Source organism: Mauremys mutica, chromosome 22 (genome assembly GCF_020497125.1).
Source record: "Mauremys mutica isolate MM-2020 ecotype Southern chromosome 22, ASM2049712v1, whole genome shotgun sequence".
NCBI lineage: Eukaryota > Metazoa > Chordata > Testudines > Geoemydidae > Mauremys > Mauremys mutica.
Window position 1 is genome coordinate 13,391,366 of NC_059093.1, and position 27,047 is coordinate 13,418,412.

The 27,047-nt window shown below is 44.6% G+C and overlaps 2 protein-coding genes across 9 annotated transcripts in view; both read right to left on the reverse strand.

Moving 5' to 3' along the window:
• Positions 1-8,138, reverse strand: part of NFRKB (nuclear factor related to kappaB binding protein) — a 34,506-nt gene extending 26,368 nt beyond the window's left edge. For 2 of the 3 annotated variants that reach the window (XM_044997220.1, XM_044997218.1), the window contains exons 1-7: positions 8,005-8,138; positions 7,249-7,280; positions 6,453-6,553; positions 5,093-5,248; positions 3,950-4,151; positions 3,347-3,474; positions 649-823 (exon numbers count right to left, since the gene is read on the reverse strand). In XM_044997220.1, the coding sequence (XP_044853155.1) occupies positions 649-823; positions 3,347-3,474; positions 3,950-4,151; positions 5,093-5,227 (640 nt within the window). In that variant the 5' untranslated portion in view covers positions 5,228-5,248; positions 6,453-6,553; positions 7,249-7,280; positions 8,005-8,138. The remainder of the gene's footprint in view (positions 1-648; positions 824-3,346; positions 3,475-3,949; positions 4,152-5,092; positions 5,249-6,452; positions 6,554-7,248; positions 7,281-8,004) is intronic. The other variant, XM_044997219.1, reaches the window with a different exon arrangement.
• A 4,147-nt stretch (positions 8,139-12,285) lies between these two features.
• Positions 12,286-27,047, reverse strand: part of PRDM10 (PR/SET domain 10) — a 73,312-nt gene continuing 58,550 nt past the window's right edge. For all 6 annotated transcript variants that reach the window (XM_044997189.1, XM_044997190.1, XM_044997188.1 and 3 more), the window contains 7 exons: positions 26,495-26,695; positions 25,170-25,313; positions 21,134-21,304; positions 18,521-18,661; positions 15,906-16,074; positions 14,839-14,951; positions 12,286-13,480 (listed from right to left, as the gene is read on the reverse strand). In XM_044997189.1, coding sequence (XP_044853124.1) covers positions 13,244-13,480; positions 14,839-14,951; positions 15,906-16,074; positions 18,521-18,661; positions 21,134-21,304; positions 25,170-25,313; positions 26,495-26,695 — 1,176 coding nt within the window. In that variant the 3' untranslated portion in view covers positions 12,286-13,243. The remainder of the gene's footprint in view (positions 13,481-14,838; positions 14,952-15,905; positions 16,075-18,520; positions 18,662-21,133; positions 21,305-25,169; positions 25,314-26,494; positions 26,696-27,047) is intronic.

A 27,047-nucleotide genomic window follows, 5' to 3' on the forward strand; every position in this document is an offset into this window, starting at 1 on the left:
TTCCCTATCGATAAATGGGGATAATGATTCTTATCTCCTTAACAGCAGTATTGTGAGGCATTATTAATAAAATTTTGTATAAAGCGCTGAAAAAAATAAGGTGGTATTGATTCCACCTGCAAATAAACAGTCTGAGAATCTACCCCAGGACAAGCAGGAGAACCGACCCGTTCCCAACCTGCACAAACACACAAAAGACTGTCAGGGAAAGAAAACATATGAACTTTAAGAGTAAATAAAGGTGATTGTTTCCGTGATGTGCACTCCTATCCACTAGGAACCTGACTCTGAATCCCTACCTAGGCGTAAAGCGTGTCAGAAAGTGGTAACCGTTGATTACTACCATATTGGACAGGACTGGAACCAGGAACCCAGTGCTGGAAGTCTGTATTATCAGTTATCCACCAGTTCCCTAAGCCATCCATTGCACTGCGTAAGGCAAGTTTATGTCAGAAAGATATTGAGGAAGGATTTATTATTCTTCAATAACAAGTAAAATTCCTAGGAAACTGGGAAAGTCATCATGTCCAGTTCTGGCATCAAGGCCAAAGGAGGCTTTCAACTGTGCCCGTATCTGCAGAGGGCTTTCCAGCCCAGCCCATACCCCAAGTCTCTCATGCTATTCCTGGGACACACTGGCTACATTACCTTCTTCATCAGAGGATAAGGTGGTGTCTCCACATTCCTCCTTCACCTCCCTCAGGACCTTCAGGTAGCGTTGATGTGTCCGTCTATCCCGTTCTTCTGGGCCGCATGGAGGGGATGGGTATTTTTTCTTAAGGGTCAGATCAGGGCCACCTTTCCTAGCCAGATCGAGCAGATGCTGAAGTAAAGAGACAGACATCTACAACACAGGGAAGACTCTGGGATGCAGAGTCCAGCTTTGTGGGCAACGAGTAACTTATACCCACCTACAGATCAATTTAATTAGTTTAAAAATTATAATATATCATCATTACATGGTTGCTGGTATCATCTACCCAGTTCTTTATAAGCTAACTAATAGCATTCTAGTATTTAGTATGCAGGGAATCCCAAAAAGTATGCCAGTACTTAATAAAGGGGAAGTCTAATAACGGATTGTATTTCTGCATCGCTTTTTATCCCTTATTCTCATTCTATATGATCCATTTTGTCAAGTACAGACTAGTCATTGTTCAGAAGAGCACCAGAATAGGTTTGCACCCCATGAAGCTTAACACAGATTTGGAACACTGGCTTTAAATAAACAGGTGGGGAAAATATCCTTCAAAAGAAAAAGGAAAAAGTAGTTTAACCCTTAGGATAACAAAGAAGAGATATTTGTCCCACATACAAACCCCACCTCCCATTCCCATCCTGAATGTAAGAGCTCCCCTCCCACTCAATAGGTAGAACACTTCTGTCTCCCTGACTATCTAACCTTAGCTAGAAGCCACCATCGTGGCATGGAGCCCAGTAATTATATGCCTCCAGCCTAAATTGCTGTTGTGACATCTCTTCTCTCTGATTCCTGGCCTGAGGGACAGGCAAGCTGCTTCAGGAGCACAGACTGAGCAATCTTCCCAGCAGAACAGGGTAGGAGTGGCCCTTCCACAAGTCCAGACCTGTTTTACCTGCCAGCGGCAAGAAACTCTCCCTACTCCTTACCACAGTACCTCCACTGCACTGTCTAGTTTCACTCAAACTGCAGCTTCCAAGGTCTGCTTCTTCAAGAGATAGTGAAGTTTAATTGGTGTCTGTAAAATGCTTTGAGATCCTCAGATCAAAGGTCCAGGAGTCATGTGGTTAATTAAGGACTGCCTAAGAAAGGTAAGGCTATTGACTAACAGCAGAAGTGGCAACGTCATTACACATAAATGGTTTATTTTGAAGTCAGTTCCTCTTTCCTTACCTACCAAGAGACTCAAGTTCAAGTTCTAGGTTTCCCCTGCTAAAGGGTATGGCATCAGTAACATCTAAGTGGATAAATGTAGGTTTTTAGGACCAGTTACAAAAGAAAATGGACACAGAACTCAATCTCAGCAGGAGAAAAACTGTCCAATTAGCCTTCAAACAACACATGCAGCCAGCTTTACAAGAAGGTGAAAGATTTATACAATCTGAAGAGAAACCATATCTAATGTTTAATACGGTAGTATTTTTTCATGAAGGTTACCAACAAGATGAAAACATTGTTATATTAAAAAATAACCTCAAACAACACTTCACTGCACTCCTAGTCAGATACATTTAAAAACCAAGATACCAGTGCTGTAACGAAAATGGAATGCAGACTAATGCTTAGAGCAAAATACTTGGAGTCAGTACTAGGGGGTTGCTATCACAGGTGACAAGAAGTCAGCACTGGGAATTGACTAGCCCAGGGAGTCCAAACTCTCTGGTTCTATTCCCAACGTTGCCACTGAACAACATGATGTTGGGGAAGTCACTTGACCATCACTTTGCCAACCCATAAAATAACAATATTTACTTTGCTGGGATGGAAGGAGCGAGAGGGGAGAAAGGCTGAGTGCTAAATATAATTGGTCTCTATATTTGGCCTTGGTGCAACCCCTGCTGGAATACTAGGTCCAGTTCTGGGGCCCACAATCCAAGAAGAAGGTTGATAAACTGGAGAAGGTTCTGAGAAGAGTCACAAGAACGATTAAAGGATTAGAAAACATCTCTCTAGTGATAGACTCAAAGCTCAATCTATTCAGCTTAGCGAAGAGAAGGTTAAAGGGTGACTTGATTACATTCTATACATATCTGCATGGGGAACAAATATTTAACAATGGGCTCTTCAGTCTAACAGAGAAGGTATAACAACCTACTGGCTGTAGGTTGAACCTAAACCAATTCAGACTGGAAATAAGCTGGACATTTTTAAGAGTGGCTAACTACCCCTGGAAGAATTTACCAAGAGTCATGCTGCATGACTGGCAATTTTAAAATCAAGACTGGATGTTTTCCAAAAGATTTAGTCTAAGCATTATTTTGGGGGCAGGTCTCTGGCCTGTGTTATACAGGAGGTCAGACTAGATGATCACAATGGTCACTTCTGACTGTGGAATCTATAAACTGTTTATAAAACAATGAGGTCCTCAGGAAAAGAAAAAAAAAAGGTGCTACATAGAAGAGTGAGGCATCTGTCCTGGTTCAGGGTAAGAGATACTTGTCAAATATCTGCATGAGCATCCGGAATCCTTTCAGCAACTAAACTTTACATTTAGGAACCAACATCAAAACAGCTGCAGTATTTAATAAAACATTCCAGCAGGGAATAGTGGCTACATGAACACCACCGAATCCTTCAACAGACAAAGTTAAATCATGTTCTTCATGTAATGCATCAAGTAACTCACAGCAACCTGCAAGAACTTACATTGCGGGAAGCAAGGATCTGCTTGAGGAGTCGGTAGAAGTACTGCTGCTGGGAGTTCAGGTAGCGTTTGTATTGGGACTTGAAACAGAGCTGGCGGTATTTCACAACTTCAGGATTAAAGTGCCCATCTGTAGAAAAGAATAAAAACTGTTTTGACTTCCCTCCGCTGCAAGATGAAATTAAAGCCTTTTAAAAAGTTTGCAGTTTATTTTCTCTACATAAATAACCCAGATGCTACAGCAGCCACGACCTGTTGAAAAATCAAGTATAATATCAAAGAGATTGCAATTCTCGGAGGAGTGACAAGATCTGGAGCTTTGCTGTTCTAGGTCAGATGACCAAGAGTTCTTGCCACATTCCAGTGTCCTCTGAGAAATACATCTGGAGATTTCAGCAGACAAGTGTACACATCACAAAAATGGCACAGCTGGCACTAGCTGATACCTTGTTGACAGTTTCAGCAAACAGGTCTGTGTTGTACCAACTCCATGAATAAACAGAGCTTCAGCCTCCTTCGCTATCAACCTGGTACCTTTCACCAGATATACATTAAATAAAAATAAAATAAAATAAAAGTTAAAAGCAGAATGAGTGGACACTGACCCCGGAAGAGTTTCTGGGCAATGTGCAGTGGGTTTCCAAAGCGAAAGTTCTCTCCGCTGAACAGAGCTGGGATGAGCTTGTTCTGGTGCTCAGGGTTGTTTTCCGGGAAATGGGGCAGGAACTTTTTTAGGTGGTCTCGCTGTGAGTCTGTCAGAACCTCCTTCCACGTAGATAGGCTGACAACTTCAAAAAAGATCTCAGGCTAAAGGCGACAAAGACAAGAATGAAGCAAAATGCCTTCCAGCATCTTTAACAAATCTTTATCCCTCAAGGCTTTCCAGAGGGAAATAAAAGTCACAAGACACTGTCCAGTACAGACTGTGGAAAGTAGTGGTCTAAAACACTGAAAGGCGAACATATTAAAGGATTCCAGTCATGAGGACTCATAGCAGATGGAGAGAGAGATCAGGAGGTATAAAAGTAACAGAAAGATGTTCTAATATTAGATCTGAGAAGAGATTGAGAGTCACTATGTTTACTAGATAAGGAACAGACTAGAAAAAAAAGGGGGCTTTTAAAATAGATTTAGCTAACACGACTTGAAACACCACTCAGCACCTTTAAAATCATGTTTAGCTAGCTATGTTGTCATCTAGGAGGGAGCCCAGGCTACAACACAACAAGGTAACTCAACTGTTAGCTCAGGGGTTCTCAGACTTTTGTAGTGGTGACACCTTTCACATAGCAAGCCTCTGAGTGCGACCCCCCCTTATACATTAAAAACATTTTTTTATATATTTAACACCATTATAAATGCTGGAAGAAAATCGGGGTTTGGAGTGGAGGCTGACAGCTCGTGACCCCGCATGTAATAACCTTGCGACCCCCGAGGGGTCCCGACTCCCAGTTTGAGAACCCCTGTGCTAGGTGTTAAAACTGTCTCTATACAGGTGTCCGGGGAAGGGAGAGTTCCAATTGGGTTAAACTAACCAGATTGAGTCAAGTTGATTTCAAAACCCACCTTTTTTCAGCAGGGCCTGGGACACCTGGGGATGTTACCCCTCTTTTCCCCCCACCCCACAACTGCTCTGACTTTCCTCTGTAAAACAGTGAGAATAATACCCACAACCTCCTTGTGAGGCGAGTAAGTAGTTATGTTTATCAAACACTCTGGAAATGGAAAGTGCTCTTATTATTACTTACATCCTCTAGGAGGTCCTCTGGCAGGCTAACTCTTGTTGCTCCTAGCATGCAGTCCTCCATGATCCGTGTGCCATTTCCCTCCCCACATGGTCCTAGCTCCAATGGGTCTGTCAGCATGTGGTCCAGAGAATCCATTCTTCAGTGTAATCTCAGTCCCTGAACAAAAGAAACTATTATTTGCTGGCATAAACTTGCCAACAACAAAGGGGGGGGGGGCTGCGCACTCCAGTGGATCAAAGCAAGTTCAATGTAACACGGTTTCACCTATAACACGGTAAGATTTTTTTGTTCCCAAGGACAGCGCTATATTGAGGTAGAGGTGTACTAGGGACTATCACTCTTTCAGGTGACAAGCCTGCACACAAACATACACAGAGTACATATAAAGAACACCAGGGAAACAGAAACGGATATTAGATGATTAATAACCATAGTTTTAAATTTTGCTTACCTGTTCTACTTACAACACTACCAACTGTTTGCAGTCCTAATAATTTACTTTTCACTATATATGCAATTTATATTTTGCCTGTCACTAAACTTTAATAATAAAGACCGGCCTGGTCAGTTTCACTCCAAGTCTTATGCACTACATCACTGCTGCAATATTTGGGATGAAACACTATTGAGGAATGTTTAAATCCAAATTAAAAAATTATTCTCCTACACAAACTAATTTGGAAGCCTAAACATAAATCACCTTTACATTAAATTCACTCTTACAACATGGTTTATGGTTCATGATCAGAAGCCTCACAACCCAGGATTCTGAAGAGGGTGAAACCTGTAAGTAGAGACATGGAAACTACGAGAAATAGAAAAACCCAAGACATGGGGATAGATGAGAAGTGTATAAAGAATCATGAAGAAAGAGCTACTGGAATTAGAGGGTGTTGCCTGCTGAGCAAACCAGACCTCAGGCTACTGGTCTGCAAAGATACTTCATGGCTCTGACCAGATGAGAGACCTGTAAATATACTCCCTTTATTTTCCATAGCAGCCTGAAGCTTTCTTACAAGCGAGTTAAACATTACTCTCAAGCCTCCACGCAAAACATGCCACACTAAGTAGCATTATAACATTAAAGAATTCACAACTTTGCTTCTGTGGTTGTGACTTCAATACACCATCTACAAAGGGCCAACCACTCAGCAGCATCAGTCTTGCCCAAACAACAAACATTAAGCCATTCATTAATTTGCCCTTCATGTGAATCCTGATTCATGTTCAGCCACTGGAACACCGAATGTCATTCATTTTGAAATCTCATTTCTATTCCAAGCTTTAGTGCAGTTTGGTTCAATCTATCAGAGGAGATGAGTCCCTTTTCAGAACTAAATTGGTTCAGAGGAGGAATTACCTCTTGCCTCCAGAATGCGCGGACACTCTAGCCAAGGATTAAGAACATTCGAGAAGCGGGATTAAAGTATGTGAACTGAAGTCGTCTCAAGCGTACCTGATCTGTGAATAAAACAAGAGATTGAACTTGAATCAGTAAGAGTAGAAAAATGGGAATACATGTTTACTTTTTTAAAATTAAAACACAAGTTCTAGGGCTTTTAGCCTCATAAATAATCTGGTAAAACCATGTGAATTCATCATAAATTGGAGAAACAGACAACTACATTGCCAATAAAGACAATTATAATCCAATATTATCAACTAGCATTTCAATAGGGTTTACAAAATATGCTCTATAAGCTTTGTGAGGTATGGGAATTCATACTAGTTCTACAATACAGAGAGAAACTGAGGCACAGAGGCTAAGGGACTTGCCTAAAATCCAGTGGCAGAGTCAGGAATAAATCTCAGCAGTCCTTGCTCCCACTGCCCAAAAGACCATTTACACAGCAGATTCAATGCCTGACCTACCATGCCCTATTAAAAATATTACAATCATGATACTCTACACCAGCTACTATAGAACCCAAAGTTACATCATTCTTCCAGATCACCCTCATTTATTTTCGAAGGTGTTTTTCAAATTTATTTAGATTTTGTGACCTATTCCAGGCTCAAAACACTTACAAAATATAACATCAACCATTGATAAAATGCAACCAAAACAAATCAAATGCTCAAACACGAACCACAGAGACTATAACAATATACACCTGCTAACATATAACAAAACAAACTGCTCAAATGACACTCACCATCACCCTCTAACTGTCCCTGCCAAAGAGCCCTGGGAAAGAAGGATGGACATAGTTAGATCTGTTTGCAACGTCTAGGTATATCTTCAGGGAGTGCTCATCCCCCCAAACGTTTCAATGCTTTTTCTGCTAATAACAAAAGTTGATAACCAAAGTCAGCAGCAACACTACAATGAACAAACAGTAACTGCACAGGATAGAGGAAAAAACAGTCCACTCAAGGGACCCAGGTAACAAACAGTGGCTTGGACAGCATTGCCAACCACCCCTCTCTCTCCAAGGATCACCCCGCCCCCCAGGAACCCGCACACCATGCCGGTAGCTCATCCCCAGGAACCCCATCACCTCGACTCATGGACCACCCAGCTCTCCGCCCCCAGGACCCCCCCCCGGCAGGGCCCTGCCGCCCCCCCGCAGGCCCTTGCCCCCCCCCGCTCCCCACTCCCATGAGCCCCCCCACAGGCCCTTGCCCCCCCGCTCCCCGCCCCCATGAGCCCCCCCACAGGCCCTTGCCCCCCCCGCTCCCCGCCCCCATGAGCCCCCCCCCGCTTCCCGCCCTCATGAGCCCCCCCCGCACGCCCTTGCCCCCCCGCTCCCCGCCCATGAACCCCCCCCCAGGCGGGTCCCTGTCCCCCCGCGCCCCGCCCCCAGGAGCCCCCCCGCAGGCCCTTGCCCCCCCCGCTCCCCACCCCTAGGAGCCCCCCCCCCCGCAGTCCCCTGCCCCCCACAACCGGCTCCAGGCCGCACGCGGCTCACCCAGCTTCCAAGTTTCGTGGGGGAGGGGCGCAGCACCCAGGAAGTTTGCGGGGCGGGGGTGAGGGGAGAGGCGCGTGCGCGCGCACCCTCTCCCCAGAGCACGAGCGCGAGCACGGTGCCCGGAAGGCGGAGCCCCCAGCTCAGCCTGACGGACCCTTCGTACGCATGCGCACCTCCTCTTCCCGGCGGCCTCAAAGTGGAGCGTCTGCGCGGCAGCCTCTCACGCATGCGTAACGTCACGTAGTGGGCGTGGCTCGAACTAGCTGCTGCAGCCCTGTGGGCGGGGTTAGCGCAGCGCAGGGGGCAGCCCCGGAGAAAATAGGAACCAGGGGTTTTGAGCGAGGAAGTGGGGTGCACAGCTGTGACGGGGCGGGGTGCATAGCTGGGGGTGCAGAGGGGTGGGGGAGGTGCATTGGTGTGGGGGGGGTGTACAGATGTGGGAGGAGGTGCATTGGTGTGTGGGGGGGGTGTACAGATGTGGGAGGAGGTGCATTGGTGTGTGGTGTGTGGGGGGGGTGTACAGATGTGGGGGGAGGTGGATTGGTGTGTGTGGGGGGGTGTACAGATGTGGGGAGAGGTGCATTGGTGTGTGGGGGGGGTGTACAGATGTGGGGAGAGGTGCATTGGTGTGTGGTGTGTGTGGGGTGTACAGATGTGGGGGGAGGTGCATTGGTGTGTGGTGTGGGGGGGTGTACAGATGTGGGGGGAGGTGCATTGGTGTGTGGGGGGTGTACAGATGTGGGGGGAGGTGCATTGGTGTGTGTGGGGGGGTGTACAGATGTGGGGGGAGGTGAATTGGTGTGGGGGGTGCACAGATGTGGGGGGAGGTGCATTGGTGTGGGGGGGGGTGTACAGATGTGGGGGGATTCACTTAATTTAGTTTTGGTGGAAAGGTACCAGATTGACAGCCCGGGAACCTCATATCTTCAGATTCTCCACAGCACAGATACAACTTGGGTAGCAGCAGTGCAAGCTTTTCCACACTATCTGGTCATTGTGCTTGAACCTTAACCTAGAGAGATCTGGGGAGGAGTGGGTAGGTGTCTCCATGGCCTATTCCATTCATACTGCTGAGACTGCCAACAAGGGTTGGACATGTTTTTTCCCCATGTATTGCAGACATCTGTCATGAAGAACTGGACTGACACCCATATTCAGAAAGGTCACCAAACAATCATCCCATGGTTAGCCGTTACTAGTGACGTAGGATGGATTTGAACTGCTTATCTACTGATTTCCAGTAGCCACCACACCATGCTATGGCTATTACTGCTTGTTGGGGGTGATTTAATTACATTGATGGGAGAGCTCTCTCCCATCAGCATAGAGTGGCTACACGGGGAGATCTTACAGGGGTGCAGCTGCAGTGGTACAGTTATGCCGCTATAAGGTCTCTAGTGTAGACATGGTCTAGGTGTATGATTAGGATGCTACCAAAAATTGCATGACATTTAGTGGCCATCTATAGAATAAAGACAATACCAAATTACGCTGCTAGCATGACGATAAATTGGGTCTTGAGGAAGGATTTGATCAAGGCATAGATAGTGGCCTTGCACGTGAACTATGGGTGGACATTTCATGCATGGGTGGGAGGCAGCATGGAAGAAGATGAGGAGGTGTTTATTGGAAAATTATACAATCAGTATATGGCATAGTGGAGGGTAATACAAAAAGACCCAAGAACAGAAGTATGGAAGGGCAGAATTATGCAGCACCTTGAATGCAAAAACTGGAAATTAGGGGCCTGGAAGCTTAAGACAAGTAACTTACAGGTGTAAGCTGAATCATATTTGACTACAGCAGCTGCTGCTGCAACCATCATGAATGCACAAATCACGTTCAGTATTTAAAAAAGAAGAAAAATTTATTAATTTTGTTTTTACACCTGCCAGGTAGCACAATACTATTAACACTATAACAGTCACTGAATGTACAATAAACATACACATTTAAATAACAGAACAGGGTCAGAATGATGCAACTAGTCAGTCAGCTTCAGTGTCTCACAAAACATCCAGATTCAGTCCCAGGTGTTTTAACAGTTCTTGGAAAGAAGCAAGTAAGATTATTTTGGAGAGCAGAGAATCAGGGCCAACTTCTGCACTCAGATGCATGAGCAGAGGTACCCAATGGAAGCCAAAGGGAGCGCCCAGCATGTAATTCTTAGGGCAGCCTTAAGCTCTGATGGGATATTATTTAGGAGACAGAGATCTATGGGCTGGCTCCAGCAAAAGAAAAGAAATTCATATGTTTTCTGCACTGCAGGTCTGCACACAGCCATAGAAACCGATTTTCATTTTTAAGAGGTGCCCTGCACTACAGACTCAACTGTAGGACTGTTTTTCACTACCAAATTTCTGTTCTCTCCCCAGATCTGTGTAATCGTTATAATTCATTACTTTGGAATGAACATGCATGATGCTTAATTCCCAGGGAAGATTATGTCTCTCTTTGTATATATTGTATTCTCATCCATCCATTAATTTGAGACACAAAGTGAATCACCACTTTGGTTTCTGGCTGGTGGTTTTGTACGTGGTGCCTCTGTGAGACACAGGACAAAAATCCTCGATAAACAAAATACAAGCTCAAAAAGGTCATTTTCAAACTGCATTCCATAACAACGGGCTAGTTTGTAACTTGAAATAACTGGTACAAGAACAAGTGTCCCCATTAAGTGATGTTTTCTAAACAGAGTTGAAGAAAACATTACTTTTTAAAGCCTACAATTGCAATTCTTTAAAGGCTTATTCTTCATATCTGGAAACTGGACCTTTAAAGACTTTAAAAGACTCCTGTAAAACAGTAACTATTTACCATGTGACATTTTCAAATCACCTACTTCTCATTATCTGTAGTACCACATCTCTGACTTTAAATTTGTAGGACTGTGTAGAGGAACGTGTATACCTTCATTTTTAGTTAGTAGATCATCTGGCAATCTGAGAAAAGCCTCCTTTTTTTAATAAGAAGCTGTGAGGCCAGTGAGCTTCCTCCTTTTCTCCTACACAAACAACATACCAAGGGCCTGATTTCCAGAAGTGCTCAGCATGTACAGCTCTAGTTGGAATCAATAGGAATGACCGTTGCGCAGCACCGCTGCAAAGAAAGGACCTGATCCAAAGCCCCAATGAAGTCAATGGAAAGACGCTCATTCACTTCAATGGGCTTTGGAGCAGAATTCAAGCCCCTAACTTGTTAATGCTCCAGCATTTCGGGACAGTCAAAGCAGGAAGATCCCAGATACAAATTTAGTCTACATTTTGGACAATCACTTCAAGACTACCCTAAAGCAGTGCTGAGCCGGCCAATATTTAAACAGGGTTTATCTCATCATGCACAGTCATTGTTTCCACTCCATATGAACGGATATGTTATTTACCACAGCAATATGTGTCACCAGGCTTTGCCATCAAGTAGTTGTCCAGTTACGGTTTTAAATTGGGACTTCAGTTTAAGGCTTGGCATCATCGGGCCTGCTACTGCAACTCCTACACACACTCACAAGTAGCCTCACCAAAACCAACGGGCACACTTGTGTAAGCAAGGGATCTTCAGTGTAGCACCAAAGAAAAGTTGTTCAAAATAGATTTCATCTGTTAATTATTATGTCACAAAAGGCCATTAAGACCAAAGTTTACAATGTATCCTATTAGACACTGACACTCTGGGGTAGCTTTTCAAGCAGAGTCAGTAAAGATTTAGGCATATGGAGTCTGTGGAGCTGTGGTGATATCCTCCTAAGTACCAGAGTAAAAATCACCTCCTTCCCCTTGGTTTAAAAACAAACAAACAGACCCTTAAAGGGGAGCAATGTAAGAAAAAATAAACTGCTTTGAAGACACAGCTTCCCTTTCCCCTGGTCCCAAACCATAACACAAGCTCTGTAAAAGACCAGGTCTGCCAGATCCTTTGAGATGGCTTTCATTGTCCTATAACAGTGGTCCACTAGCATTCTTTTTTTGTGTTTCCTGAGTCCAATGCTGGTCATTTTATGAAACAGTCCATAGGAATTGCCACACAAGGTACATGGAAAATCAGAGCAACCAACTTTATCAGAGCAACCAACTTTCCATTCAACCTTCACAGAGAAAAGAAATTAAATTTTGAGGCAGCACTAGAGATAAGAATACCACGTCTGCAAAAAGTGTGTACGCAGGGAGCAGGTTACAGAGGTTCTCTGCTGACATTGCAGGTTAAAGTGAGTTTCAAACCGGGATTGTAAGGCACAGCGTTCAGAGTGCCTTTTCCCTTCAAAACTACCAAAGAAAAGTTTAAAAAAAAAAAATCAATTTCTTTAAACTCCCTCCCCCCATTCTCTCTTCATACAACCATCATTAGGGGTCACAGCACAAAGCTACTATAGAGGTTTAAACATTACCGAGCCTTTTATTGGTTTACAAGGGAAAAGAAGAGTTCCCTGTGAGTGTAGGGAAAAACACAGTATAGGCTCGGTGTTACCGTCATGTGCTATTAGGATTTCAATTCCAAACATTGAGGTTTCAAGACTGCATCTTTCCTTCTCCCCAGAACTTCTTGGCAGGGCAGCGCAGACAGCATGTAAACAGTTCTAAAAGGTTGCTAAATAATAATTTAATTGACTGCTTCTGCACAGTTTCACAGCTTCATTGTTACATCTGTCCCTCTCACACTCACGTGCACACAAGGAGTCACCGATTTGCTGCTGCTCCTTCTTTCCAGGTGGTCTGCTCTTTATCTAGCTGGTATATTCCCTTCTTCCTTGGCCATTTAAAAATAAAGACACAGGGAGCAGTTCTGACATACAGCAAATACCACAGGCAGTTTACATGATGTCTTTTTGTTTAACTGTAGATGGTAGAAATGTACAGGGGGCATAATCTGCCGTTAGCTATTTGTTTGGCAAGTATTTTCCCCCACTTTTATAATAAATGTTGTATACTGTGATACTTCCACAAAGGAAAAATAAGGGTCATCAGACATGCCAAAAAGTAAAGTTCTGGGCAAGCACAGTTTCCGCTTCTCATTTTTTCCTTTTTCTTGAAGATTTGCATAAGATGGCACCATTCCCAAAGGGTTTTGAGGGTATTTTTTAGTTGTTGCTGCGACCTAAACCCCCTTATAAAGCATCAGCAAGAGCTCCAAGATTCTAGCTGAAGTTATGTGAATGAATACTTTAAAACATAAGAGCTCCAGGACACCCAGATGTTTTGGGGGAGAGGTTGTCCTTAAAGTCAGGTGACACAATGGAATTTCTTCATTCCTGCTCTGTGGAGAAAGTTCTTGGTTTAGTGATGTGCACTTCACTGCCCCCATTCCCATTGGTGGTTGTAGTGATGATGTACTGTGTGGTTTGCTGTTGATTGGTTGTTTGTGATTCCAAGGGGTCACAGTGTGCTGATGGCTGAGACACACCCACCTGCACCCCACTGGAGAGTGAAGAGTTCTGTTTTACATCCAGATCGGGTTGACCTTCAGATATCACATAATGGGTCTGCACAGAAAGTAGAAGCACAAGTTACAGTGATATTTCAGACCAGCTGAATAGCTGTCTTTCTCTCACACCTTCTTATTACAACTTTTCTGTCTCAGCACTGGGGAATATTGTCTAATGAGCGATTATAAAATTAAACTGTATTGAATTCTAACGTTTACAGAATAAAAACACAAACAAGATACTTTCAAAATTGTAAGGCTCATTTAACTACTATAAAAAAGGGTTAATTGGCTAAAACCAACTATATAATTAACCCACCCATGCAAAAAATTAAAATAACTAACTCACTTTACAATAACTCAAAGTCTCCTATTTTCCCATACATTCCAGTTGGAGCTGCATTTCTGTATCCTATATTAGTATGTTGCATCTCCTGCTAGACAATATGAGTATCATGGCAGCTTTCACTGAGTCCATTCACATCATTCAGTTATGCAAAGAGTTTAACAATGACAAAAGTTTCTAAAAACTGTTTTGAAAATTCATTTCTATCTGTAGCCTGCTTTAATACACACTTACCTATCTCAAGTATTATAACTAATCAATACTACTAATTTGGGCCCTGATCCTGCAATCATTTATGCAAGGGAATAGTCCTACTGGACTCAGTTTGATGAGCTAAATGGAACTATTTGCTCATGTAAAGCCACTCATACGAGTAAATGTCAGCCAAACGGCGGCATCGGACTGTAAATGCCTTGGTACAGGGTTCTTCATTTTCACTTGTGTGTAGCAGGGTGATCAGCATATCCAGCTAAGCAGCAGCTAATGATTGGCTTTGATTCCCAGCTCCTACCTGCCAGGCTTCTCCTTAGGCCAGGGCTTGCTGCTTCTTAGCTCTGCAGCCCTTTAAAGGGGCAGATCACCCTGCTACCCCAGCTCATAGGGATTGTGGTACTACATAAATAATTAACTGTGTTTTCCCTTGAAGTAGATGACTGACACCTTCCCACCAAACAGATCATTTCTTGCCTCCTGGACCCTAAAGAACAACGCCACATTGCTCCTCAGCCTTGGGCCGCCTGAGTCCCAGCATGTTATGTAACTAAGGGTTGAAAGCGTAGCTATGGACACTGCCCCAATATGGTACTTGGTACAAGTGTTGCAGAAGGCCTGTGATCTTTTAGATCATACAGTTCTATCTCTCTGTCACTTACACACACATTCCGTTTTTATCAGTTGTAAGGCACATAACTTCAGAAAACACCTTTACATGTATCCTTGGTATGACACCACCATGTTTCCTACTTTGTATCCCCCTGACATTTCTTTTGGTGTTTCTTTAATGTGTTCAGACCGAGAGCTTTATCTCTAATTCATCCTCCCAGAACAAAGACTGCCTTCCTTCTGCTTACCTGGGTGACTGCTTTCACTTGCCCTGTGTTCACTGTGGTGACAGGAGTGCCTACCGCTGTCTCTGCAATCACATACTGCCCCTGTGGGATGGCCATCATCTGAATTTCTGATGCTAGAAGAGAGGATCGAGAAATACAGTTAAAGACGCTCAGAGGTTAGTATGGATAAAGCCCGGGAGTGCTACAGTGGGGACTGTGACTATCCCCATTTTAACTCAGAGGTAAGGCTGACTCGCAAAGAGTACAAGTTTCAGCATGAAGTGCAGTGCGGCTGCTTAAATGAAGATGGAAGTTGCATGCTGGCACCCAGTCTCCAAGGGCTGTAAGATTAGGCAGCAACTGACGCCGGTTGTACAATTTAAGTGTTGGGCTTCTGGTGAGTTATCAACACAGCCTTCATCTGGGCAAAGTTTGAGCTCCCGTGGAAAAAAGAATCAGACACGTAGGGCCGGATCCTCAGGTGGTGAAAATCAGCATAGCCCTATTGACTTCAGTGGAGCATCACCAACTGATATCATCTCAGGATCTCTTTAGTCCACAGCCATCATAGCCATTGTTGCCATATATGGAAGTATTCCTCAAGGATGTGTTGCTCCAGGATTCAGAGGGTTCCTGGCCAGAGCTGCCCAGGAAGGTACTTGACATCAGGTGTGAAAAGTCCATTTTGTGTCACCCTCTCCTAAATGAGCCTTTTCGGAATGTGTTAGGGCTTTCCTCTGAATTTAAGCAATCCATTCTCCAAGGCAGACTTATTCTTGCCAAATGCACTCCCCTTGGAAAAGAGAAACCAGCCTGCTAAAACAGACCACTTAAAACACACGGGTGTGACTCCAGCCTGGAAAGGGGAAAGTCCAATAATAATAGTTTGTATTGATATAGCCCTGTTCCCCTTCAAGGAGTTTAATGAACACTAACTAATGAATCCTCCCAATCCTCTGTGAAGCAAGGAAGTGTTTCACTTCCCATTTTACAGCTGGGGAAATGGAGGGAAAGGGGCTAAGAGACTTGAATCCAGTCCCAAAGGGAGTTAATGGGATTGCTGACCTTCTCCCATTTCTGATGCTTACGGTAGCTACGAAATGAGTTCCATGTGCTGGGTAGATACGTGTGCTGGACTGAGGATCCTTGCTGTTGCTGGAGAGTTTGGCTTGGTGCTGATGTCGTTGTTTGCATTTGGGAGGGGCTGAGTTCCTGCTGAGACTGTTGTGATGAGGGACTCAATGGCTGAGCTCCCACCTAGAACAACACCATGAAATTAGACATAATTATTTGTCTGCCAGCAGGATACGGCTTACGCGCATTTGTACTGCTGGAGGTACATTCCTCTTAGGCCTGGTCTACACTGGGGCGGGATCGATGTAAGGCCTGGTCTACACTGTGGGGATCGATCTAAGATACGCAACTTCAGCTACGAGAATAGCGTAGCTGAAGTCGACATATCTTAGATCGACTTAGTCTGACTTACTTCGCGTCCTTGCGGTGCGAGATCAACGGCCGCCGCTCCCCCATTGACTCCGCTTCCGCCTCTTGCCCTGGTGGAGTTCCGGAGTCGACGGGGAGTGCGTTCGGGGATCGATGTATCGCATCTAGACGAGACGCGATACATCAATCCCCGATAGATCAATCACTACCCGCCGATCCGGCGGGTAGTGTAGACATACCCTAAGTTACGCAACTTCAGCTACGTGAATAATGTAGCTGAAGTCGACGTACTTAGATCAACTTACCGTGGCGTCTTCACTGGGGTGAGTCGACTGCTGCCGCTCCCCCGTTGACTCCACCTGTGCATCTTGCAACGGTGGAGTACAGGAGTCGACGGGAGAGCGCTCAGGGATCGGTTTATCGTGTCTAGACCAGAAGCGATAAATCGACCCCCACTGGATCGATCGCTGCCCGCCGATCCGGCAGGTAGTGTCGACATACCCTTAGTATTAGGATACTATTGGATTAATTCTTTAGTTGATAGTGCAAACCTCAGCCCAGGTGGGCAGCGATCAATAGTTATTGTGCATTTGCAGCTGTCTTTTGGCACAGGAATCAGTGGGTCCCCTGAGTCATTCCTAATTGAAAAAATGTCCATATCATAACCACTCCCACAACTGGCAGTCTCAGAAGAGGCCAAGCTCTGAATGAATGTCCATGAAGCATAAACTCCTTTCTCATCCTTAGGTCTCTCTCATACCAGGTCAAGGGTGGCAGAACAGCATGGGAACATCTTGCGCTGCTGCCACCCATGCTGCACCTGTTCTGTGGACAACTATAAACTTAGTAGCATGTTTACAGTGAAGTCCTGCTCTACCACTAGTCACTATAATAATAATAATAATAACAGTGCTTTGACCTTCTATAGCACCTTCCACGCAAGGAGCTCAAGGCCCTTTGCAAACATTAATGGATTTAGCCTCACAACCTCTCTGTGTGCTCAGTCAGTATTATTAGACCCAGTTCAGAGAGAGGTAAACAGAGGTAGAGAGATGTGATTTGCCCAAGGTCATGCAGCAAGTCTGGGGCAGGGAGCCGGGATCAGAACCAGAAACTGTACAAGTCTTTTAACTACTCAGAAAAGACCAGTACTACAAACTGAACACTCTCTGGGGCAAGTTGAATTTTGAACTTTCTGACACTTAGGAAAAGGACTTTAATTCTTCTTCAGATAGTTGCAGTGTGTAACAGAAATAATTCATTATTGGTCTCAGACCCTGGGAATACCTGTACCATTAATCATCACTGCTTTAAAACAAGTAGCTAGAGAGCAATGTGGGGGCTGTACATACCTTCAGGACTGCCTCTCTGCATGATCCCCTGGCTTACATAAGAGAGGGCTGCTGGCAGAGCCTTTTCAGTGAAGGGCCTTTGAGATTACCTCACTCCTGTGTTGGCCACAGCCTAATTTGATGACTGCAAGGCCTATATTTTACCTCAAGCGTTTCTGAGGGAGGGAGTGAAGCCAAATGGGGTTTTAGGACAGATGACTGAGAGACTCCTGAGAATTCTTTATTGGCACCAAGACAGCATGTAAATGCTTTTGTTTAAATAGTATGTTAATCTTGTACATACAAGAAGAGATTTGCATTTTTTAAAAGAAACTGCCCATTTAAACAATCTAAATAAATTAGTAAATAAATAAGTTATCCATCTTTCTCATAAGCTATCTCTGCATTTCTAAAATACCCACCACTATTGTACATAGGCACTTTATATTTTCAAATATGCACTGTACAGACATAACAAATACTTTAAGTATCATTAGCCCTATTATACAGATGGGAAAGCTGAGGCACAGAGAGCAGGTTAATGGCAGACCAGGATTAGAACTCAGGATTTCCTAGTCTCATGCCGAGTCTATAATGTCTCTCTAAAATGCTCATGTTCCCATGATCTCCCTCTGAGGATGGCCAGTATTTGAAGATCTGTGAACTTCTTTCACCCTTTAACCATACGAAGTCATAAATATGTCCACTCAAGTGTCTTTACACCCCTATCTTGCATATGCTGTGGGAATATCTGGGAACTATTTTAAATAATCTCAAGGTCCTAATGCTGCAACAGCTCCATGTGCAGTACTCTTAAGGATTTCAATGAGAGTCCTACGGACAGAGCATCAGCTGCATAGAGCTGTATAAAACTCCAGCTTGAGCATCCTGGCATGGAGAATGCTCTTTGCATTGAAAGCATGGGATACCTGTGATGATGATTGAGTTGTTGGGGCAGGCTCTGTGACCTGGATATGCTGCACCTGGATGGCATGCTGGGTGTACGTCTGGGGGTCATGCAGCTGTCCAACGTCCACCGTGGAATGCTGGGACTGGTGAGGTGAGGTAGCCTGGGAAAATCAAAGCAGAGCTGTGAACTGTAAATTCTCTGAGGCAGGGACTGTGTCCACCTTTCTCTTTGCATAGTACCTAGAGCAATGGGGCCATGATCCTGATGTGGGGCCTCTGGGCACTATCATAATACAAATATTAAACAATAGCAACACTTGGAGTGATCAGTAGCCTGCATTACAACAGGGTTGTTGCTAACTTGTAAACAGGGCTAAAAAAATGCGTCATAATGGAAGGTAAATGAGCAATTTAGTGGTGCAAAGAGACAATTCTCTAATTATTAAAACTATCAATTTATATGGTGCCAATTACCATAGCATCTGAGTGCCTCACGATCTTTAATGTATTTATTATCACAACACCCCTGTGAAGTAGGGAAGTACACTGTACAGATGGGATCCCAGGCACAGAGAGACTAAGGGCAAGTCAACATTTCAAAATTAAGTTGACCTACATTAGGTCGACGTACAGCCACCACAGTAATTCAATCGCTTTTGCATGTCTACGCTATGCTCCTTTTGCTGGCGGTGCGCGTCCTCACCAGGAGCACTTGCACAGATTTAACTGTCAGTGTGGGCACTGTGGGACGGCTTCTGACAGGCAGCGCCAGTCAATGTAAGCAACGCAGTGTCTACACTGACACTATGTCGACCTAACTACACCTAAGTGCTACACCTCTCGCGGAGGTGGAGTTATCCAGTTGGTGTAGTGAGCAAGTTACACGGATGGGAGCTACATTTTGGTGCAGATGCTTACAGAGTTAGGTAGACATAAGCTGCCTTACGTCAACCTAGCTCTGTTTGTAGACCAGGGCTAAGTGATCTGCCCAAGATTACACAGGAGTCCGTGGCAGATCAGGGACTTGAACTCCCAAGTCCTAGACTAGTCCCTAACTACTGGACCATCCTTCCTCTCTGCAAATGTATGTGTCCATACATTCCAGAACTGCATATTCCTGGTCTGATTAGATACAGATCTATGTTAGGGGAAAGAAAAGTGAAGTTTCCAGTGTCTTACCTACTAAAGACTCTTAGGGCATGGCTACACTTGCAGATGTAGAGTGCTGTGAGTTAACCCCGCCTTCGTACAGCGCAGTAGGGAAAGCGCTGTAGTCTGTCCACACTGACAGCTGCTTGCACACTGGCGTGGCCACATCTGAGGCACTTGCAGTGGCATTGGGAGCGGTGCATTATGGGCAGCTATCCCAGCATGCAAGTGACTGCAATGTGCTTTTCAAATGGGAGGGAGGTTGGGTGGAGTGTGACAGGGAGTGTGTTGTGTGTATGTGGGGGAAGAGAGAGTGGGTTTTTGGGGGGCTGAGAGCATGTCAGCATGCTGTCTTGTAAGTTCAGACAGCAGCAGACCCGCCCCTACCCCTTGCCTCTCTCTCTAACACACAGCATTCCACCCTAATCTGTCTTGGAGCACACTTATCTGTCTCGGAGTAGATAAGCAGCCAGCTGTCAGAAACGGAGCTTTCAAATGGCATATCCCCATTCCTACAGCGAGTTCAAAACAATGAGAAAAGAGTGGCCACTTGACTTAAGGGGATTATGGGACGTTTCCCGAGGCTGATCAGAGCGCAGTAACCCAACACCTTGTTCACACTGGCGCCGCGGGGCAACGTTATTCCACTTGCCGAGGTGGAGTACCAGCAGCGCTGTAGCCGTGGAGTCAGAGCACTCGACGTGCCTTGCCAGTGAGGACGGGTAGTGAGCTAGGGTGCCCGGGGCTCCTTTATTGTGCTGTAACTCGCAAGTTAGGCCAAGCCCTGAGAGGCACCAACTTCTGCTAAATTATAGTAATTTAATGAGACATCACAACTTTTAAAATCAATTCAAAGCTGCAGGCAACCAGAATCTCAGCAGCTGAATCATTAAAACTTCATAAATTCATGTCAAATGGTGCCAGTATTTAGGCCATCGTTAACAAGGGGTGCAGCGTTGCTAAAAATGAGCAACAAAGGGACAGGAAACAGCTCCCCATTTCAGGCTCAAATATAAGCGGTTTGACGTTTTCAGATCCACCCAAGCAATCAGAGGCTGAAGGGTTTAATGGAGCTGCTCTGGTTGCGCAAAGCTGCCTGAAATCCATTTCCCCAGCTCCACTAATCCCGTTACCCTCTATATTTATTTTTAAGGGGGTTACTGAATGTCACAGAGGATGAATACTCTAAGAGTTAATACATGGGGAAAGAAAACACTTTCCAAACTTTCAGGTTTTGGCTCCAGGTCTCGGGGGAGGGGGGGGTCAAATTGCTCCTCTCAACTGCAGAAGTGGGTCACCCACTTGGTCAATTCCTGAGGGGCAGCCCCTGGAGCAGCACCAGCAATTTAGCTTGAGTTTCAGTCTCCAGATGATACCTACCCAAAACCTTTCACCATCACAACATTTCTTTTAAACTCTTCAAACCTGTGGTGTCGCTTCGGCTTGGGGAGAGATATAAGGTACATCCTCAGTAGATTACCTACCTGGGCCACTTGCACAACCTGCAGCTGTATGTGCTGGGGCTGCTGCAGGCCAGCTGTGGATTGTGACACAGGGATGTACTGGATTCGCTGATAATCTCCCTGTGGGGTTCGATAGTCTGTCGTCAGGGTCTGGGACAGTTCTGTCATTGCTTGCGTCAGCAGATCTGTTGTCTGAGGAAGAGAGGCACACAGTGCATCATGCAATATTACCTCTTGGACTGAATACTTTGCACATTTGTACTTAATCTAACCTAAATCACTGAAGCTTAGTCAGTAATTTAGAAGAGTTTACAGTGTGTGGAGCTCCACTTAATTAGATTCTGTCAGCAATCAGGCCAGTGGGAATGCTCTGTTCTGCATCATGGGGGACCCATATTTTCATGCTCACTCTCTTTCCTTACCACTGGCAGGGACAAGGCATACAGGAAGGAACTGCATTCTCTCCCACGTTTAGAGTTACTCTCCTGTTACTCGACGCAGCTGTGCTCAGCTTTTAATTGCCACCTTGCCAAAGACTGACCTTTCAGACAACCACCAAATAATCATCTTGTGATGGGTCTGCAACGACCGTGTCATGAGGGTGAGTAAATGTGAGAGAACAGTTCATAGCTTCATAGAGTCTAAGGCCAGAAGGGAGCACTGGGATCATCTAGTCTGAACTCCCATCTAACACAGGCCAGAGACCTGCCCCAGAATAATTCTTAGAAAAACATCCAGTGCTGATTCAAAAATTTCCCATGATGGAGAATCCACCATGACCCTTGATAAATTGTTCAAACGGTTAATTATTCTCACTGTTTATGCCTTATTTCCACTCTGAATTTGTCTAGCTTCAACCTCCAGCCACTGGATTGTGTTATGCCTTTCCCCGCTAGATTGAACAGCCCGTTATTAAATATTGTTCCCCATGCAGCTACTTACAGACTGTGATCAAGTCACGCCTTAACCTTCTCTTTGTTAAGCTAAATAGAAATCTTTGAGAGACAAGGTGGGTGAGGTAATATCTTTTATTGGGCCAACTTCTGTTGGTGAGAGAGACAAGCTTTCAAGCTTATACAGAGCTGAAGAAGAGCTCTGTGTAACTCGAAAGCTTGTCTCTCTGAGCAACAGAAGTGTCCAATTAAAGATATCACCTCACCCACCTTGTCTCTCTCTAATATCTTGGGACCAACACGGCTACAACAACGCTGCATACGAGCTCTTGGAGTCTATCATTATAATGCATATTTCCGAGTCCTTTAAACATTCTCTTGGCTCTCCTCTGAACCCTCTCCAATTTATCAACATTCTTCTTCAACTGTGGGCACCAGAACCAGACAAAGGATTCCAGCAGCAGTCACATCAGTGCCAAATACAGAGGCAAAATAATGTCTCTACTCCTATTTGAGAGTCCCCTGTTTATGCATCCCAGGATCGCATTAGCTCTTTTGGCCACAGAGTCACATTGGGAGCTCATGTTCAGCTAATTTATCCCTCAAATCTTTTAGAGGCACTGCTTCCCAGGACAGAGTCCCCCATCCCGTTAAAACGGCCTGCGCTATATTCTTTGTTCCCAGATGTATACATTTACACTTAGCCAAATTAAAACACATATTGTTTGCTTGTGCCCAGTTTACCAAGCATCTAGGTCACACTGAAACATTAACCTGTCCTCTTCATTATTTACCACTGCTTCAATTTTAGTGTCATCTGCAAACTTTTATGTTTTTTTTCAGGTCATTGATAAAGATGTTAAATAGTGTAGGGCCAAGAACACCACTGGAAACAGACCTGACCGATGACAATTCTTCATTTACAGACCTATCAGTTAGCCAGTTTTTAATCCATTTAGTGTTTGCCAGTAGTCTTGCTATTGTGTACAGATGTAGTTTCACAAGATTGTCATCACATCTCTACACTTTTCCACCCCTGGCTCCTGGGAACAAAGATTCCATCTCCCTTCTCTCTTCCCTAGCTGTTGGAGTGCAGGGATTTAATTGTTACCTTGCAATAGGCTGAGGGACCTAATAGTTTCATTCTTCCCTCTGTATGGAAGGGAAGCAGCGGAATTCAAAAACTTCCAAAGTGGTGGTCAAGATTCCTCATGCTGCCTGGCACTGTGGAGAGTGCCTCTGTGATTGGCATTGTGCCCATTCTGCTTTAGATCAAGTAATGCTGATCACGTGTGCAGAAACTAAACAGCCTCTGGCTCAGAAATCAAAGGCTGAAGCTCTACACTGACTCTTGCTACCTATGCTAGTGGGTTCCAAACTTAGTTCCAGCCAGTCCCAGCTACAGGACCTATGTTTGGCGATCCTCAGTGCCCCACTTAATTCAGCCTTAGCCTCACTCAGCCATGTGCAGAGAAACCCCACATGCCAACATCACACTGTTACCATCTTCATTTACAAGCCAAAAGTGATCTGGATTCGCAGCTGGGAAATGTAACCGTTCGTCTTTGGAACATTCTGAAAACCTTCCTGTTGGTATAACTGGACTGAATGGTAAGTGCCATCCTTATGATCTACAGGACTGCCAAGCAAGACAGGGTCCTTGGCAGCCAGAGATGAGTTTATTCCCCATCTGGTCCAGCTGCTGAAGAAGCAGCTGAAGAAGCTGCATGAGTTACAGATCTTGCCTGGGATTCATATTCCCCCAAAGAGCAGGATGCAAAGTGGCCGTTCATTTTTCTCTGCCTGTACGAGCCCTGTCAACCAGAAAATGATTTCTACAATAGTATTTTCAGGTGACACAAAAATAAAGAGGAAGTTCTGCTCCTTGCAGGTGTGCATCAAGAGCTCTATCTAGAAAGTCCTATTCCAGCATATGGGCACTTCAGTTAGGCACATAAGTGCACAATTTACACATCTTAATGCAGATTTAAATGCTCAAATACTAGAATGTGACATTGTAATGAAGCTGAAAACTGCTCTTTGCTTTGTGTTTATACAGATTGAGCACAACAGGCCCAGATCCTGTTTGGTATTCTTAGGTGTTATCATAATAGAATAAACAATAAATAAATAAACAAAAGATTGTATCCACAAGCTCAGAATTATTCTTTATAGAAGCAGAAATTTTGTCCTTCCAGGAGCTTGGTCTGTGTTTCCAGGTTGAATAATCTTTTCTCCAAATATATGCCAGCTATCCTACCTATCTAAGTGAAGTAGTGCTGCTCTGTGCTATTGTATTTACCAAACATGAAGAAACAATTAACACTTGGTTAATCCAATGTATCGAGCCAGAAGTATCAGGGACATTTTCTGTTAGTACTGTGCCTATCACAATAAGGTTCTGGTCTCTGACTATGGCCCCTAAGTGCTATGGTAATATAAATAATAATAATTATGGACGAGTTTGCCCTCTCAAGCACATTCTGGTCACGGTTACTTACAGTTTCAGTGAACAGTCTTGAAATAAAGTTTAAAGTGTGGATGACATTTTTTAAATTTTGCAGGAGGTTGGTCCTTTGCCATTCAGGGGAGACAAGAACAATGTTCTGGTCTCTGCCAATCGCTGCCTTGGGAGTTGGGAGTGTTGTGGAGGCAGCACGCTTCACCAGTGGTGATGGAGGGAGCTCAGATCACTCAAATAACACCCCACCCAAATGATTAAGGGGTGGCTTTGACTAGCACTAAAGGGAGTTTAATCCAGTCCTCGGCCATTAGGATGGAACATGAGATTTTCCAAGGTTCTAATGTGATTTAGGAGCACAAGTGCCATTGACTTTTGCTGGAATTTGTGCTCCTAAATCACTTAGGTGTTTTTTTTTAAATACTATCTGGCGTCCATAACATATGGGGAGTGAGGACAGGACAGGATGGGGTAAGGCTAGTGGGCAAATCTTTAGATCTTCCAACAGGGAAATACAGAACCTCTAGAGGAACAACAGTAAAGTGCAAAGATTCATCTGTAGAAGTGATCTGTGGGAATGTCTCAACATAAGCCTTGTAATACCAAAGTGGTGGAAGCCAAGCAAATGCTAATAGTAATTATAATCTAGGACATCTGACTGTTTCACTCAGATGGCCTGATTTACCATCCTTTGCATTCTTACCACGACGGTCTCTCCGGTAGTGCTGTCAGTGGTTAAAACTGCAGGGGTGGAACTGATGACAGCTGCTGCCAAGGGCGTGTGTATTGTGTTAGGGAGCTGAGCAAACTCAGGGTGCTTCTTGCGAATGTGTTGTACCATCTTGGTCTGTGGGGTGCAGAGAAGAGGGTTAGGGAGATGGCCAGCGAGATTCCTCAGACCACTCAAAGCTCAGGTCACCAGTGAGAAAACACAAAGACCATGGAGTCCATATTAATTAGACTTGCCTGACAATGAGCTTTTGCCTCTCAAATTTCATGGCCCCATGGACCAATCTCTCCCACACAGTCAAATGTTTTGAGTACTCGTTCAGAAGAGAGCAGAAAGTCTCTTCTGTCTCTGACTCTGTCCTTCCTCTCTTTACTACCCATCTCATAAAAAAAGACCCACCAAAAGAAACCTAAGGGGAGAGTTGTGAAAAACCTATCGACAAAATTCACAGAAGTGGCCCAGATTTTGGGTACCTCAGAGTTTGGGTGTCCAACCTGGGACACGTTGTGCACAGGTGCTCAGCACCTGCAACAACCATTGTCTTCAAGTGGGGCTGTGAATGCTCAGCAGCTCTGAAAGTCAGGCCCAAAATGTCTCAAGTGACCGTCCAAAAATGGAGGCATGCAAAATGAGAGCCCACTTTGGAAAATCTGGCTGCCAGTGTTTAAAAAGCAGGAAATACTGTGAGCAAAAGCTCTGCTTGTACCATGCGAGGCCTGCTCCTAGAAAACCAGGAATTCATCAGGACTCAATGCTGGAAAAGGAAAAAAAAAACTCTTTTAAACTCATGTACCCAGGAGTGGGATAAGTATTATCTCCTTTGGCTAAGGGATGTTTTTCTGGAATATGATAGGGTCTGAATTTAAAGTGCTATGACTATTCTGGAATGACACGCTGTGTAAACACTTTTATTCTGTAATAAGAAGGTCTACATGGGAATGTATTCTATAAGAGCTTATTTCACAATAGCTATTCTGGTCAATTTCCACATATAGACAAGCCCTGACACCCAGGCAGATAAAGCAACTTACCCAACATCACACAGCAAATCAATGACAGAGCTTGGAATAGAACCCAGGAATCCTGACAACCAGTTCCCTAATCTAACCACTAAACACTTCCTTTCTTTGTAAATCAAGTAAACTGTGTTCACATTGTTAGTACTCTGTTAGCTTGAAATCTGTTGTCTGATTCACGATGAAAGGGCTGAACCCCTCGACTGACCAACGCAAGAGCTGTGGTGGAACAACGTCACTAGGGAGGGGCTCTGTTCTGAGGCAAGGAGACACTCACAGTACCTTACTGCTGTACTGTTTGGAACAGTGAGGACAACAGACTGGTGGAGTGGCTATTGTGCCCGTGAGCTGGGTGTGAGTACTCAGCATGGGGTCTGGCTCTCCCGGTCCCGCTGGGCGCAGTTTCCGGATACTCGGCGGTAGCTCAGCACCGGGATGGTTCTTCAGAATATGGGCTTTGCGTTTGCTGGCACTCTTGTACACCTGTGGGTCAACAATTTTGAATGAAAGCAGCCGAACACCAAAGGCAGTGCCCCAAACAGATAGAGTTTGTGTGTCTCCATCCAGAAATACAGAACCTCTAGAGGATCAAGAGTAAAGTGCAAAGATTCATATGTAGAAGTGATCTGTGGGAATGTCTCAACATAAGCCTTGTTGAGACATTCCCACATGCCTCTTTTAACAGGGATTTGTACAACAATTTTATATGATAGTTGTTTCTCTCTCTCTCTCTCTCTCTCACACACACACACACACACACATCACTTTACCAGCTAGTGAGACAACTATCTCCAGGATGGCATGTAATAACTACTTGACACTGCACAGAAACCCA